This window comes from Mixophyes fleayi, chromosome 4 (genome assembly GCF_038048845.1).
Source record: "Mixophyes fleayi isolate aMixFle1 chromosome 4, aMixFle1.hap1, whole genome shotgun sequence".
Classification (NCBI taxonomy): Eukaryota; Metazoa; Chordata; class Amphibia; order Anura; family Limnodynastidae; genus Mixophyes; species Mixophyes fleayi.
In genome coordinates this window covers 176050621-176065063 of record NC_134405.1, presented here as the reverse complement: position 1 = coordinate 176065063, position 14443 = coordinate 176050621, and the positions used below count along the sequence as shown (strand labels likewise).

Below are 14443 nucleotides of genomic sequence, written 5' to 3'. Positions count from 1 at the left end.
CAGTATATATACACTGGCAAGCATAATAATCTATTTAAAATATTTTCTGGATTTAGGCAGCAGTAGTTAAAGGAGGTTTTCCACATTTAAACATACATGCACATCTGCTGCTCTTGGCAAATATATTGGTTTATGTTTCTGGTTTCCTTCTGTGTTTTACCCGATCCTTAATATCTAGGCAGTTGTTGCCCTTGGATATGACACAAACTGCTCAGTGGCTGCATTTGTATCCAATGCACAATGCCAAGCAGTATCATGTAAAAGGTACATAAAGAAACCTCTTTACCTGATCAGGGCCTTGCAGTGTAACCCAGAAAGGCAAAGTACTGTGGCAGGGAATGTACAAACATGGCATGGAAGTGAAAACATTTCTTTCTGCATAATTGCTTATGTGGTAGACTAATTGTAACCTTGTAGTGTCAATACAGTAGAACGCCACTTCGATTTTTCCTTTTTTTTTTTTTTTTTTTTTTTTGTTCCACCTGTGGAAGTTAGGAGCACATGTCATAGTGAAGCTACTTATACAGATTTTGCGGTCATAAATAAAGACACCCATTGATGTTTTGTACAAATGCAATTCAGTTGCTTAAAATTGTAGTTTACACATGTTGGCAGTGCAACAACAAAAGTTAAACCATAAAAACTCTACATCTTCCCACCGCTTTTATGATGTGTATTTACTTAATCAAATAATATACTTATATTTAAGCAGTTCTGTATTCAATATGCTTCTGGCAAAATAAGATTTATTTTTTATTTATTCATCCATTTTAGTCCCAAATTGTATTGCTTAACCCAGTGGTTCCCAAACTTTTGCAGTTCGCGGCACCCTTAGAGTCTCCAAATTTTTTTAAGGCACTCCTCCAAAATAATTACTGAGCAGTCCTGTTTTAGAAGTAGTTGGGTCGAAAAATTGTATTAAGTATTTAGGTCACGACAGAAATACTTATTTAGTTGTATGCAAAAATGCCCCTCTGCATCCAGGCACACTGCCCCCTCTGCATCCAGGCACACTGCCCCCTCTGCATCCAGGCACACTGCCCTCTCTCACGTTGCCCCCGCTGCCCTCTGTGCACTCCTCTGCCCTCTGTCACGCTGTCCCCCCTCCTCTGCGATCTGTCACGCTGTCCCCCCTCCTCTGCGATCTGTCACGCTGTCCCCCCTCCTCTGCGATCTGTCACGCTGTCCCCCCTCCTCTGCCCTCTGTCACGCTGTCCCCCTCCTCTGCCCTCTGTCACGCTGTCCCCCTCCTCTGCCCTCTGTCACACTGTCCCCCTCCTCTGCCCTCTGTCACGCTGTCCCCCTCCTCTGCCCTCTGTCACGCTGTCCCCCTCCTCTGCCCTCTGTCACGCTGTCCCCCTCCTCTGCCCCGCGCCAGTTGACAGCTATAGAAAAAAAGAAAGCAAACGGAAACTTACCAATCTGCGCGGCGCTAGGACCCTGCAGCCTCCTCTCTCGCGCAGCTGTCACTGATGTCGATATTCAGTGACAGCTGCGGGAGTGAGGAGGCTGCTGGGTCCCGACGCCGCGCGGATTGGTAAGTTTCTGTTTGCTTTCTTTTTTCTAGGGCTGGCCCGCGGCACCCCTGGGAGCCGCGGCACACACTTTGGGAACTGCCGGCTTAACCTATAGTTAATCTTTTAGGTTGTAATTATGCTTGCAGCCCTAGAGCCAGACAATGGTTTTGTCAAATTTGGTTGCAGATAAGGGTACCAAATTGAACAATACCTGGCTTTTTGGCCAAGCAGCCAAATCCCTCCTTGCGGTGTATTTACTAAACTGCTGCTTTGAAAAAGAGGAGATAATGCCTATAGTAACCAATCAGATTCTAGGTGTCATTTTGTAGAATGTATTGAACAAATGATAACTAGAATCTGGTTGCTTTAGGCAACATATCCACTTTATCAAACCCGCAGTTAGTAAATATACCCCCATGAGTCACTGGGGCATCTTAGTGTGTTGGAAGATGCCGTATTTCCCCATGTAAAAATTTTAGGTCTAAAACCTGGGTGCGTCTTATACAGGGGTAGCGGGGATGCAGGGAGGGGGGATCGAGGGGGAGCGGGGCAGCGTTACAGTGGCAGCGGGGATCCAGCAGGCGGGGGGCAGGCAGAGAGTGGCAGCGGGTGGGAGATACAGATAAAAGTATTAATCCAAATGAAATAGAATGGGTTTTATTTTGTCATGCAGTTGCAAGATTTGCATTAAACGCAAGTCATTTGCAAAGTTATGACTTTGATGACATAATGTGTATCATATAAGGCTACTACTATTCTAATTATTGTAGCAGCTTATACTGCAATTAGCACAACATGATTAGCTAGATAAGTGGGGAGGTGTTTTTTATTTTTTAACTACTTAGCATGTTTTATATTTATTTTATTAAATCTGGAAGGTCTCTAGTACTTCAAGAAAGTCTACAGAAAATGTCTCTTCACTACAAACTAAATTTGCAAATGAAAGCAGTTTTAGAAGTACTCCAAAGGGGGAATTCAATTGGCCACGTTACTTGCGACAGTAACGCGGCCTGTGCTCTATTATCGATATTGCGGTAATAGTGCTCACTATTGCGGTTAATATGTTAATCCTTAACGCTGGTTTTTGCTCGTCAGCTCAGAGAGCCGCGAGCAGAAATTGGGGTTGGTATTAACGGTAACCGAATTAACGTCGCGTTCAGTGTGGCTGAATTGAATTCCTTCCCAAGACTGCTAATAGATTAGTGCATTTTAAATAATTTGTGCGTAGTCTATTTCCTGTCGGAGCTAATAATAACCGCGTGGTAGCTCTGTGGGAATCCACTAGCCTCTGTGTGGTGTTTAGGCATTCAGGTGTTTTGCGTCTAACAGTGACTTTTAAGGGTGAATTCAATTCCCCATGTTGTGTTAAAGAAGGCGGGGTGTGCACAATTACCAGTAGAATGGTAATTGCTGTGCGTATGTGGGTTCATTCATTCGCAGAAAATTCCTGAAGTTATCAGGGTTGTTGTCTCGCATCTACTGTAGCAGGGCATATGTGAAAAAGTCTCTCCTCTGGAACCACACTTTAGTCCAACAAGTTTGATTCTTTATCCTTCTTTCCCTCTGGGCCTGTGCTTGTAGTGTTTTTACCATAGTGCCTAGCAAAAGACCATAGTAAATATGCAGTTGCGAACAAACATACACTATACACAAAGATGTGCTGTAGAATGAATGGTGAAGACGCTTTTTTTTTTTCCCCGGAGTCTAGGTTTGTGGGAGTTTTTGTCAGTTTTGTTTAGCCCTTTAGTTTAATTTAATTGTCATGTTGCTGCAAGGAGATCCTATATCGATTCACTATGTACGGAGTCACAATCTTTTGGGACGTTAAGGCTGACAAAAACCGTTTGCTGGACTGTTAGTTGCGCAAAAAATTGTCTTAAAATGTGTATAGTGTGTGCTCATGAATCTGCAGACTGATCGGAACTGCAGTCATAGGTACAATCGTTGTCGATAACATATTGTTTGGAAAATTCTGTAGTGTGTACCCAGTCTTAAACGTTATACTAGCCTTGCAAACTGCCACCCTACATTAGTCATATGTCCCATCACACTGCTCTGGGATATAAAACATTGAGCTTTGACAATCCTCCACTGTTTTATCAATCTGAAACCATTAGATCTTTCTCAACATCCAACACTCCCAATCATGGCTTTTTCTTTGCCGTTACTGCAACCACAGCCCCATTCCTGTGTAGAAATTCTTGACTAGTGTATTCCTGCTATCGAATAAGCTACTGTACTCCTTCCTAAACTAGCATGGTTTTATAATAGTCAGTGTCCCAGTTGCTTTAAAGTTTGTGCAGTATTGGGAGTTTTGACCAAATATGGCTGCACTGTTTGAAGAGCAAAAAAACAGCTGTTTAACTCTGTTTTTATTAGGTCACTAATTCAATTCTAGAGAACAACGCGGGGCATGCATCATTACTGTTCCTAGGGTAATTTTAACATGGATTAGCTCAGAGCTGCAAGAAAATATCAGTGTTGAAATTACTGTAGTAACGGTAATAATGCGCAACATTACCTTAATAGTGTGTGGTCAGATTTCTAAAGAACACGGGGAATTGAACCCCTACCCCCTTCCATGTCAAATCCAGGTTGATCCAAACTTAAATGCAATATAGGGGCAGAATAATGTTATGCCTCATATCCTGTCGGCAGCCATTTATGGCTCTGAAAGATTCTGTGCAGAGTTCTTTTATAATCTTACAGGTCTGGTGTGCATCTCTGGCCACTTTATACACCTTGTTTTCACTGGGGAAACAATAAAGATGGGTGGAACGGATCACAAGTGTGAGCTGTAATTCATAAGAAAATTGTCAAGACAAAAGCCTTGAATGTGTATGAGCAAGTTGTGGCAGTGGATGCCATATGAGCTAGCATGAGCGCATTAGGAACCCAACTCTGTTTTTGTTTTCATGCACGACAGTGCCACAGGTGTATCAAGAAGGGGCCAACATCGCTCCTGGGGCTGGAAACGGTTGATGAAAGGGCCTGATGGAGGCTGATGGGACATGTACAGAATAATACAGCCAGTAAATTAACAGTGTAAGTCGGGAATAACTAACGAGGCTAATCAAAATGCACTTCTCATCTTACCTTGCCATGGATGTCTTTTGGCAGCCGACGACCCAGCAAATGTCTGCTCCTGTCACTGAAAATCAAAAATACGATGTTGTAATGAGCTGAGGAACACAGACACTGGAGGATTGATGTGAAAACGTCTGTCGTATGATCCCAGTTTCCTGGTTTAAAGCTGATGAGAGAAAATAGTGAAAAACACTACTCCATGGATCCATACTGTTGTGAGTCAACAACAGACTGGAGATGACACTGTAATGTTTTGGCACACATTGAGTCCCTTGATGCATACAGTGATGTTTGAGTGCTACTGGACATTTTAAGTTTGCTGCAAATCATAAAGTGGGCACTCATTATATATGTATGTAACCAAAATTTACCAATAACACACAAAGGCAGGATGATGGAGGGGTCCACTTTCCATATCCATTCAATACATTTACATTATAAATATGTAATTCCTCTGTACAGAGACCCACTTATATATTTTTTTTTTATTATTTTTCTTGGCTGCACCAAAAAAATAGATTGCACCAAAAATACCAAATGGTTACATTGCACAGATGGGCTATATATAAAAATAAATACTAAAGAAGAGTAATGAAATAAAAGACCAAGGGCAAGATTTACTAAGCTGCGGGTTTGAAAAAGTGGGGATATTGCCTATAGCAACCAATCAGATTCTAGCTTTCATTTATTTAGTACCTTCTACAGAATGACAGCTATAATCTGATTGGTTGCTATAGGCAACATCCCCACTTTTTCAAATCCACAGCTTAGTAAATCTAGCCCCAGCTCAAGTTCGTAAGGGTAAAGATTACATTATGGTTTGGTAAAAGTACCAATGGAGCCTGGAGATGTGTATAGAAGATAATTAATGATCAATTGATCAGTCTTTATGTGAAAATTGCTTTTTAATTTAACTTGTAAGCAAAGATCTTCACTTGATATAGAGTATTCAGCATCAAAAAGATGCTGGCGTTCCATGTTGGCCGAGGACTACAGATGGAAGTAGGTATGGAGCTATTGTAACGAATGGGCTCCATCACAATACCTGTTGTATACTTTTATAGCGCTTTGACACCAGTGGGTAACCAGCCTAAATATATTAAGTTTTACTGAGCATGATGCCAAACTTTGGCTTTTTAAAACCCTTATTTTGTTTATAGACTGCCTTCTAGTAACGTTTAATACCGGATTTAAAATATAGAAATTGAACATGGTATGGAACATTTAACAATGGGTGTAAGGTGGAGCAATAAGAATTAATTTTCTTTAGTTGAAAGATGTTCTGTTATGTTTTGCTGAATATAAAAGGAATATAAAAGGAGCAATCTGTGTATTCAGCTAGATCCCCAGCCATTTTCATGTCCAGTCTGATGCTATGATAATGGAGGACTTGTTTGTGGATATTTGGTTTGGTTTCTTGGATAAATCGCCAGATTAACTGAACGGAAATATTTTGATAGATTCAAAACTGCGTACTTAAACATAGAAATCGGGTCAAAATTCCTAACATTATCATCATCGCCATTATCGGCTCATATAGCGCCACTAACTTTGCAGTTTGCAGTTCTGTACAGAGAACTCAATCCTTGCCCCATTGGAGCTTGCAATCTAAATTCCCTAACACACACACACACACACACACACACACACACACACACACGCTAAGGTCAATTCGATAGCAACCAATTAACCTTTCAGTATGTTTATGGAGTGTGGCAGGAAACCCACGCAAACCCAGGGAGAACATACAAACTCAACGTAGAAAAGGCCATGGTCGGGAAACAAACTCATGACCCCAGTGCTGTGAAGCAGAAGTGCTAACCACCACTAATACCGCTTTCATACTGCCACCCAGGCAATATCCTGGGTATATGAACCTGGGATATTGCCGGGGGCAAAGGCTCCCTCGGAGTCAAAATCCTGGGTAGACCACTTTCATACTAAAATGGATCTGCCTTGGGTCTCCATGGCAACATCACAAGAGGAGCTCTGATTGGCTCATCTTGTGATGTTTGTTTATTTTTATTTTTTTACTTTAACATTCACAAACTGCTAGATTTTTCCTAGCAAGTTAATTTCTTTTAAAGCTTTTCCAGATCGGTTAGCTGTGAGGAAAAAATGAAGCCAAGGTAATTTTTGTTGTCCTGAGCTACTGCAGCACCTCCTTTTTTGTTTGCAGATTTGATGTTCAGAAAGAATTTGTGATCCCCCAGTCTCATTCATAGAAATAAATGTGTTTATCTGGATAAGGAAGTAATTTTAATTTATCAACATTTCTGGTACCTTAATTACACAATTAGAGCTATCTTGTGTTTTTTTTTTTTTTAAAACCCTAACTATAGATTAATCCTCTGTTTTATTGAACTACATTTATTTAATTCAAATACCAGTTACTAGGTGGTAAGTGTGTTCATAAGGATTTTGTTTTATAGTAGTGCATTTTTTTCCCTGTAATCTGTATAATGTATATATGCACATCTTATGGAGAGAAATTGCAGATAAACCATTGCTCTGCTATATTTCTTGTGATATTTATAGGTTTGGTCCCCTCAGTATTGTAAGCATCACCACTTATATTTATCATTGAGAAATACAGCATGTGTTTAATTTGTTTCTAAACTGATAAGAGCAGACTCCATTGAAAATAAGTCTATATTTTTTTACCATTTGTGGGGAAAACATCAGGTATAAAGTGAGCACTGAAAACAATGCTTTAGTTCAGGAGGACCAAAGGATTTGCTTGTGGTTTCAAATGAAAGATCTTGGAAAGAAGTGGCCTTAGCAATATTGTTTGAATGGCAGGCTGTCATCGTGAATATTTTCCTTTTGCAGTCAGAGGGGCATATTCAATTAGGTGTAAAGATCATGGATACATGCTCCCACTGACAATGCGTTATCACAACATCACGGTTTTCCGTGCACACCCCATAGGGTTGTGAAGGGAAATCCACGGTGCCGTATCGTCACTGCATGTGTAATCGCGATCACTGGACCTAATTGAATATGTCCCTGAATATCTTTTATATTGCTGCCATCCACAGCACACAGTCTTTAAGAAATTTTGTTGAAAATGTCATTGCATGAAACTTATATTTTTGATAAAGAAAAGTAAGAAGAGACTCAAAGCTGAAGAGTAACAAGTTGCAATTTCTTATTACTGGCAAAAAAAAAGTGTAGGTTCTTGGGTGCATAGGATATGTGCATTAATACAGGTGTAGATGTAACAATCGTCATATGAAAGTGATGTTTAGTAACAATAAAGTTGTATAAGGCACAAATATAGGTACTGGTCAGAACAAAGAGCAAAATTATAATACACATTTCTAATCACTTCAACGGGTGGGGGTAAAGAGTTTTAGTTGTATTCAAAGATATGCTCCAAACAAGAACTGTGCGTTCAAGTAAGAATACAAAGGATGTGTTGCGCAGAGGTTGAAGAGTGGTCCAATTTGGGAGTTTCAACAAAAAGAATTAATGTCCAGGAATAAAGTACATTTCCCATCAAATGAATGTCAGTGGGAATAGTAATGGCAAGCGATATATGAAATGATTTGCAGTACTCGCGGAAATTTCCAAATAAAAGCGTTCGTAAAAGTCTAGGTTTATGCAGAATTAATTTCCCAATAGGTAACTTACGTTTGGGTGATGGTGTGACTCAGCTGAGCTGTAATGTCGTCTTCCTGCAGTCCTGGTGTTCCTTTCCTCCCCTAGATGTGGGTGGGTTGCTTCTTCCGTGACCCTGTAGTGAATATGCAATATCTGAGGTGGCGCATGCGCACTCAGTCTTGGTGAACGCCGGCTCGTCCGATGGTAGTGCCGCGGTTGGTAATTTCAGAGCAGGTATCGACACAGACAGTGGTTTGATGAACGCAAGTATGCAATAAGATGTTGAAAAATGTAGGTATAACTCTTTTGTATCCATCGTGTTTTGCCCCTCATAAAAGAGAACGGGCTTCCTCATGGATATGTAAATGCATACTGGACGTCCTTCAGGTGCTGAAGATTGGATGATGACAAACTAAAGCAGCGGATACATGAAATAACATGGTTGTAGTTATGAACTGCAAGTTGAAAGTAAACATAATGATACTTTAGCAAATGATAAATTCTCTTATAATGCAGTCTGAAAGTGGTACTGGTAATGTTTCTGGTGATAAACAATAGGCATTAAAATAGATAGTACATAACATATTAAAACTTGTGGTAGTGGGTCACAACATATCAAATTATCAGAACACTAGTTGTTGTTACATTGCAGGCATATAAAGAGAGATATAGGGAAGGATAGCTTGATATAGAAGAATACAGGGAGCTTTTGTGATTGTGTATCTATCTTAATTACACTAATAAATGATAACCCAATATCTTATAGTACATGATGGTATGCACCAATGTGGTGCATCCAGTGATGATGGGGGTTATGAGCAATTAGTGGGTAATTAACCAGATGGTAATCATGGTAGATATCAAGTGTTTAGAAAGTAGCCCAGCTCAAAGTCTACATTGAGTCCTCTAGGGCTTAGGATTTTGAGATTAAAGATCCACCTGGCCGCCTCTTTTGAGATGTGCAATATTATCTCCCCCTCTCCTCCCCAGGAAGTTGAAGGTTGTTGGGTTATGATCAAGACACTTGAGAAAATGGTCGGACACACTGTGATCTTTCTGATTTCCTATTACTGCCCAACTTTTTAATTTTGGCATTCATATTTGAAAGTGTAATCTACAAACGAACAACATATGTTTTTACATTTGTAGTTTGCTCTGGATATATAGTTTGAGTGAGAAATACTTTGAATCTTAAAGTATATTGATACGAAAAGAAATTAAACCGTTTTCAAATGCATATTCTGGGTGTAAATGCTAAAATTTGACTATACACTTTTTTTGAGAAATGGCTTGAGAGAAAAAAAGGGAAATTACTGCCTTAAAGCTATTATGCTGCACTAAAATGATGCTGCACAATGCAATGTTTCATTATCTTGGATATAGATATAGATATAGATATATATATATATATATATATATATATATATATATATATATATATATATATATATATATATATATATATATATATATAGATATAATGTGTGTGTGTGTATATGCGTGTGTGTATGTTTTTAATATATGTAGATAATTGATAAAAATATAAATCAAACTTAAATGTGTTATTTTTAAAAATGAAACAGTCCTTTGGGTGTTTTGTGTGGCTCCTGTTTAATCCACTTTGTGTAAAAATCCTCCTGGAGTTGTCGGGTCAACACTATAAACCTGGACACCCATGAATATGAAATTCTGCTAACCCACCTCCAATGCAGTATGTACACTTCAGTATATAATATATATAGTTTTATATCTCACCCCTGAGCACCAACATTAACATTTTCATATTTGCAGGTAAAATTCATTGTTCTATGTAAACCTGTCATTCCACTGTAGCTCTGTTTAAAAGTATTCCTTCCCCACTTCATCAGACATCTTCCTAGATCTTTAGCACCATAAGTTACTCAGAACTGATGCAAGTCGAAAAGCCATTATTTGAGTTACTGTAACATCCCTGACACTGTCCCAGTGTATAAATGAATCCACATAGCGTTTTTCTGCCAAGTGACTTTGTGCCTGCTGTACTAGAATGATTCCCGCATTCTAATACATGAGTCTGTTGCACAGTTGTGAGCATGGTGGACTTATTTAGTAACTTCTAAACATAAGCATTGTGCATACATTTCAGCATTGTAATACGCAGCCCTTTACATATATTGATGTCAAATGGCTGTCTTAACAGAGCAAGTAATGTTTACCTAGGTTTAAACTGTTTGTAGCATTTTACCTGGTTGTGTTACGTTACCAGCTTCTGGAATATGGCAACTCTCCTGGAATAGGGATTTGTAAATTTAAGAATATTGTTTGACAAATGTTGTTGATGCCATAAAGAATGCAGAAGTCTTGTATATTAGCAAAGTGCGAGATACAGCTCTTATGGGAGAGAAAAGTCTATTTTGTACAGTTGTCGACTTGAATAAAACAAAACTAAACTTTTTAACATCTTGTTAGTTTGGGTGCTTTTTAATTTAAAATAACTTCCTTAAAATGAATTTTAGAGTGGAGGGGGGAAAACTTGGTTTGTGTATAATTTTGTCACATTAAGAATATGAACACAGTTGTATAAATGTATATTTTAGTTATGTAAAGTAAAGCAATTTTAAATAAAATCATATTTTTTTTCATTAATGTATAAGATCTTATGTTCGTTTACAGAGCTTTTTTATTTTACGCTTCCCCTTAGCATTAAAAAAAAAAGTGAGATACTTTGTTTTTTCAGTATTAATGTATTTTCATAGTAAGAGTATATCAGTTTTATTTTATCTAAAGAGATCTTACTTAATCCTTGTAGTGGCAAATAAATATATATATATATATATATATATATATATATATATATATACTCAAGAGTATAACTTTGAAATCTTTTTTATTTTTTCTAACCTCTCAACAGCGCCGTACATATTTAACAATCATCTAGTCCCCACAAAGTCATAAAGTTTTTTTTATTTTTATTTTGCAAGTCATTTGGAAACGCATAACAAATTTTACGGTTTCATTGTAGTTCAACAAACCTAAGCCATCATGAAGAAGCCATGTGTCAAAAAGTAAGTTACACCCCATGATTCAGTAGCCTGCAGAGCCAACTTTTTAGCAGTAATAACTTGAAGTAATCTGTTTTTGGTATGAGTTAATCTTTGTATTGGAAGAATTTTGGCCCACTCTGTCCTCAAGCATCAATGAAATGAAGCATTATTGTAAGGAATTCATTTATGCATTTCTCTCTTAAGGTTCTGCAACAATTCAATGGGGTTGAGGTCCGGACTTTGACCTGCCCATCCAAAACCATGATTTTTTTTTTTGATTTTTTTTTTGCGAGTGTGGTTTGGATTATTGCCCTGTTGGATGACTTAAATTCAGTCAAACATCAGTTGTCAGACAGATGGCTTCATATTTTCCTCTAGTTTACTTTGGTATAAAGAGGAGTTCATGATGGAGTCAAGGATTGTAAGGCGCCCAGGTAGTGTGGTTGCAAAACAACTCCTCAGTTCACCCCCCTCCAACATCATGCTTGAGGTTTTTCTGGTAATACTGTTTGGCTTTAGTTGGCGATGTGCAGTATGGCCAAACAAATCCATTTTGGTCTGGTCTGTCCAGAGGACATTGTTGCAGATGTTTTAGATGCAGCTTTGCAAACCTAAGCCTCATTGTAATGTTTTTGGTTTGTGTGTTGTTAGGAGTGACGGTGCTTTCTCCTGGCTACATTTCCATAAAAGCCATATTTGATCTGTTTTGTTATTTTTTTTTTGTTTTTTTGTTTTTTCAATGGTAGTCGGGAACTTTAACTGTTACCATGTTAACAGTGGCCTGACCTTTAGGATTGTTTGTTATCTTGAACTTCACCCTGTGCCCATCTTGCCAGTAAATTCACCCAAAAATAACTAATGATTTGGGTGTTTTTATGGCCCTCTAACTACGCTTCTCTGCGAACATTGCAGTATGTATCTTCTCCTAGGCATGGTGCCAACACAAACCTGAATGTCCCAGACCTAGTTGTCAAAGATTCTGCTCATATATAGAGATGACGGAGCTCCCTGCTCAGTTAGTGATGTGCTTTTGATTAGCAGCACCTGGTTAATTTTATCTTTATTGAAATGGAAGCAGTGTGGGTGTACTTGTCTTTCACTTAACAAATTTGACACTCATTATCTGTCAAATTTTAGAACTTTAGGGGGCATATTCAGTTGACGGCGGGATCGCCGAAAATACGGTAATTTACTCTCGCAGCGAGCTGAAATCCAGCGAAATATTACCGTATTAACGGTAATATTTTTGGAGCGCGGGATTTTCGGCGATCCCACCGTCGATTGAATATGCCCCTAAGACTAGATTATGTCCTTATATTTAGAAACCTAAATTTCAAATAAGTGTTTTGTCACATGACTTGTGTATACATATGTAAGTATGGCAAAAAAATATATATTTTTTTAATTACTATTGCAGTACCGTGTTAGCCAGAAAAATCTGTGATGTTAAATACTTTTGTGTCAAAGACAAAAGTATTATAGGAGTGATATATTTGAAGGGGCCCCTGTGCTCTGAAAGCTAGCAAATACAATATTTTTTTGGGTTGGCCAATAAAGGTATCACTCCTATAATACTTTTGTCTTTTTTGACACTAAAGTATTTAACATCACATATATGGAAGTATAAATAATGTTTATATGTGCACAGTAAACAAAGAATGTTATGCAAGCTCTTAAGCAGCATAGTTTATGGGTGTGAGTACTTAATTTATGAAGTTAATGTGCATGCAGTCAATGTCTTTAATGAAACACATAGCAAATGGAAACATTGTGTTTTCACAATCTTCTCTATGGTTTTATAGAAAAAAATTAAACTTGTCAATCTGGATACTATATCATGCTCAACAAAAATCACACAAAGCTAGAAATTTTAGTTTAGACAGAATTGGTACATGGCTATTGGCATGTTCAATGTGTACCCGTGAACAGTTCACATTATATTATCTTCTAGTATAATGGTTTCTGAGAGCATCTTTAGTTTGAAGTGTGAAAAGTTCTGCCTTAACATTGAAAACAGATTGCATGTAAATTCCCAGCTGTTGGTTTAATAGGGCATTATCAAGAAACAGAAAATGTGTTTAAATTAAGTTTAGTGCCCTGTTATCCATGCTTCAATATGTCTTTGTGTTATTGAGCTTGAAATCAGCGTGGGTATGTCCTACAAAAGCCATCTACAACCATGGCAATATGTTCAATGAAATTAAGCAATTTGCCCTATTATAGCAGATTGCATGACCCCAAAATAAGCCTTCTAATCTGAAATTGATCTGTTTATTGGACGTGTTTGTAGCTGTGGTTGGAAGATTGTCAATAATGCAGCCCTTATTTTACTCTAAAAGATATCCAACAACACCTTTTTGTCAATTTTAATGTTCCACTTTGATTATTTTTTATTTTATTTTTCAGGCCTCCCAAATGGCTTTGGAGAAGGCGACAAAGAAAAAGATATTGAAGTAACTCCAGTACGAAAGGTGGAGCCTCGCAGAAGGTGTGCTTCAGAGTCCAGTATCTCCTCCAATAACAGCATGCTGTGCAACTCAATGTAAGAAATATTTCTGTGGGGGATAATGGTTTCTCAGCTGTACATAAATTGAATGGTATATGTAAAAGTAAACCTCCTGTTCATATTAATGTGATTCTTAATATTTGTTATATAGTATGCATTTTTATGTGTGTGTATAAATGGGAAGCTTGCAGTCTCCTTCCATTCTTCCCTCCTCTGATTTTGTGCTCGTGGTTCATCATTGAGAACTGCCTACCGGTAATAACTGCAGTCTCTATCTACCCAACCTCTGAACTGTCACAATCTTTGACTTTAGAGTTAAGACAATCTCTTTATGTAATCTATCAAGGTTTAGCCCTACTCTTGTCAGCATTTTGAAGTACAAGTTTATATACTGTTTAAGCAGATGATGATTTTATGATTCGCACAGTTCAGAAGTCTGTTTGCAAGAGACATTCGTAAATGTAGCAGCATAATGTTTGTTTGAAAAGGTTGTAAATATATATGCAAACTAAATATTGTTGGCAAACAAGTTCTGTGAATGCCAGTATAAATGTACACTTCCTGTGAATCTCTTGGAGCTTGAAAAGCTGTTCAGACCATAGTTAATCACATCAGTGGAATTACATGCTTGTTTAGCAGTGCTGCTTATACCGACTGTAGGAGGGAGTCTCTTGGATATGTCTGCATATAACACCTTTTTAGTG

The 14443-nt window shown here is 38.1% G+C and overlaps 1 protein-coding gene across 7 annotated transcripts in view; it reads left to right on the top strand.

Moving 5' to 3' along the window:
• The window catches only part of BRD1 (bromodomain containing 1), a 52970-nt gene that overhangs the window by 33331 nt on the left and 5196 nt on the right, over nucleotides 1-14443 (top strand). For 4 of the 7 annotated variants that reach the window (XM_075208874.1, XM_075208871.1, XM_075208872.1 and 1 more), the window contains one exon: nucleotides 13640-13775. In XM_075208874.1, coding sequence (XP_075064975.1) covers nucleotides 13640-13775 — 136 coding nt within the window. Of the gene's footprint in view, nucleotides 1-4443; nucleotides 4563-11211; nucleotides 11255-13639; nucleotides 13776-14443 lie in introns of those variants that run through there. The other 3 variants (XR_012691325.1, XR_012691326.1, XM_075208876.1) reach the window with 3 other exon arrangements.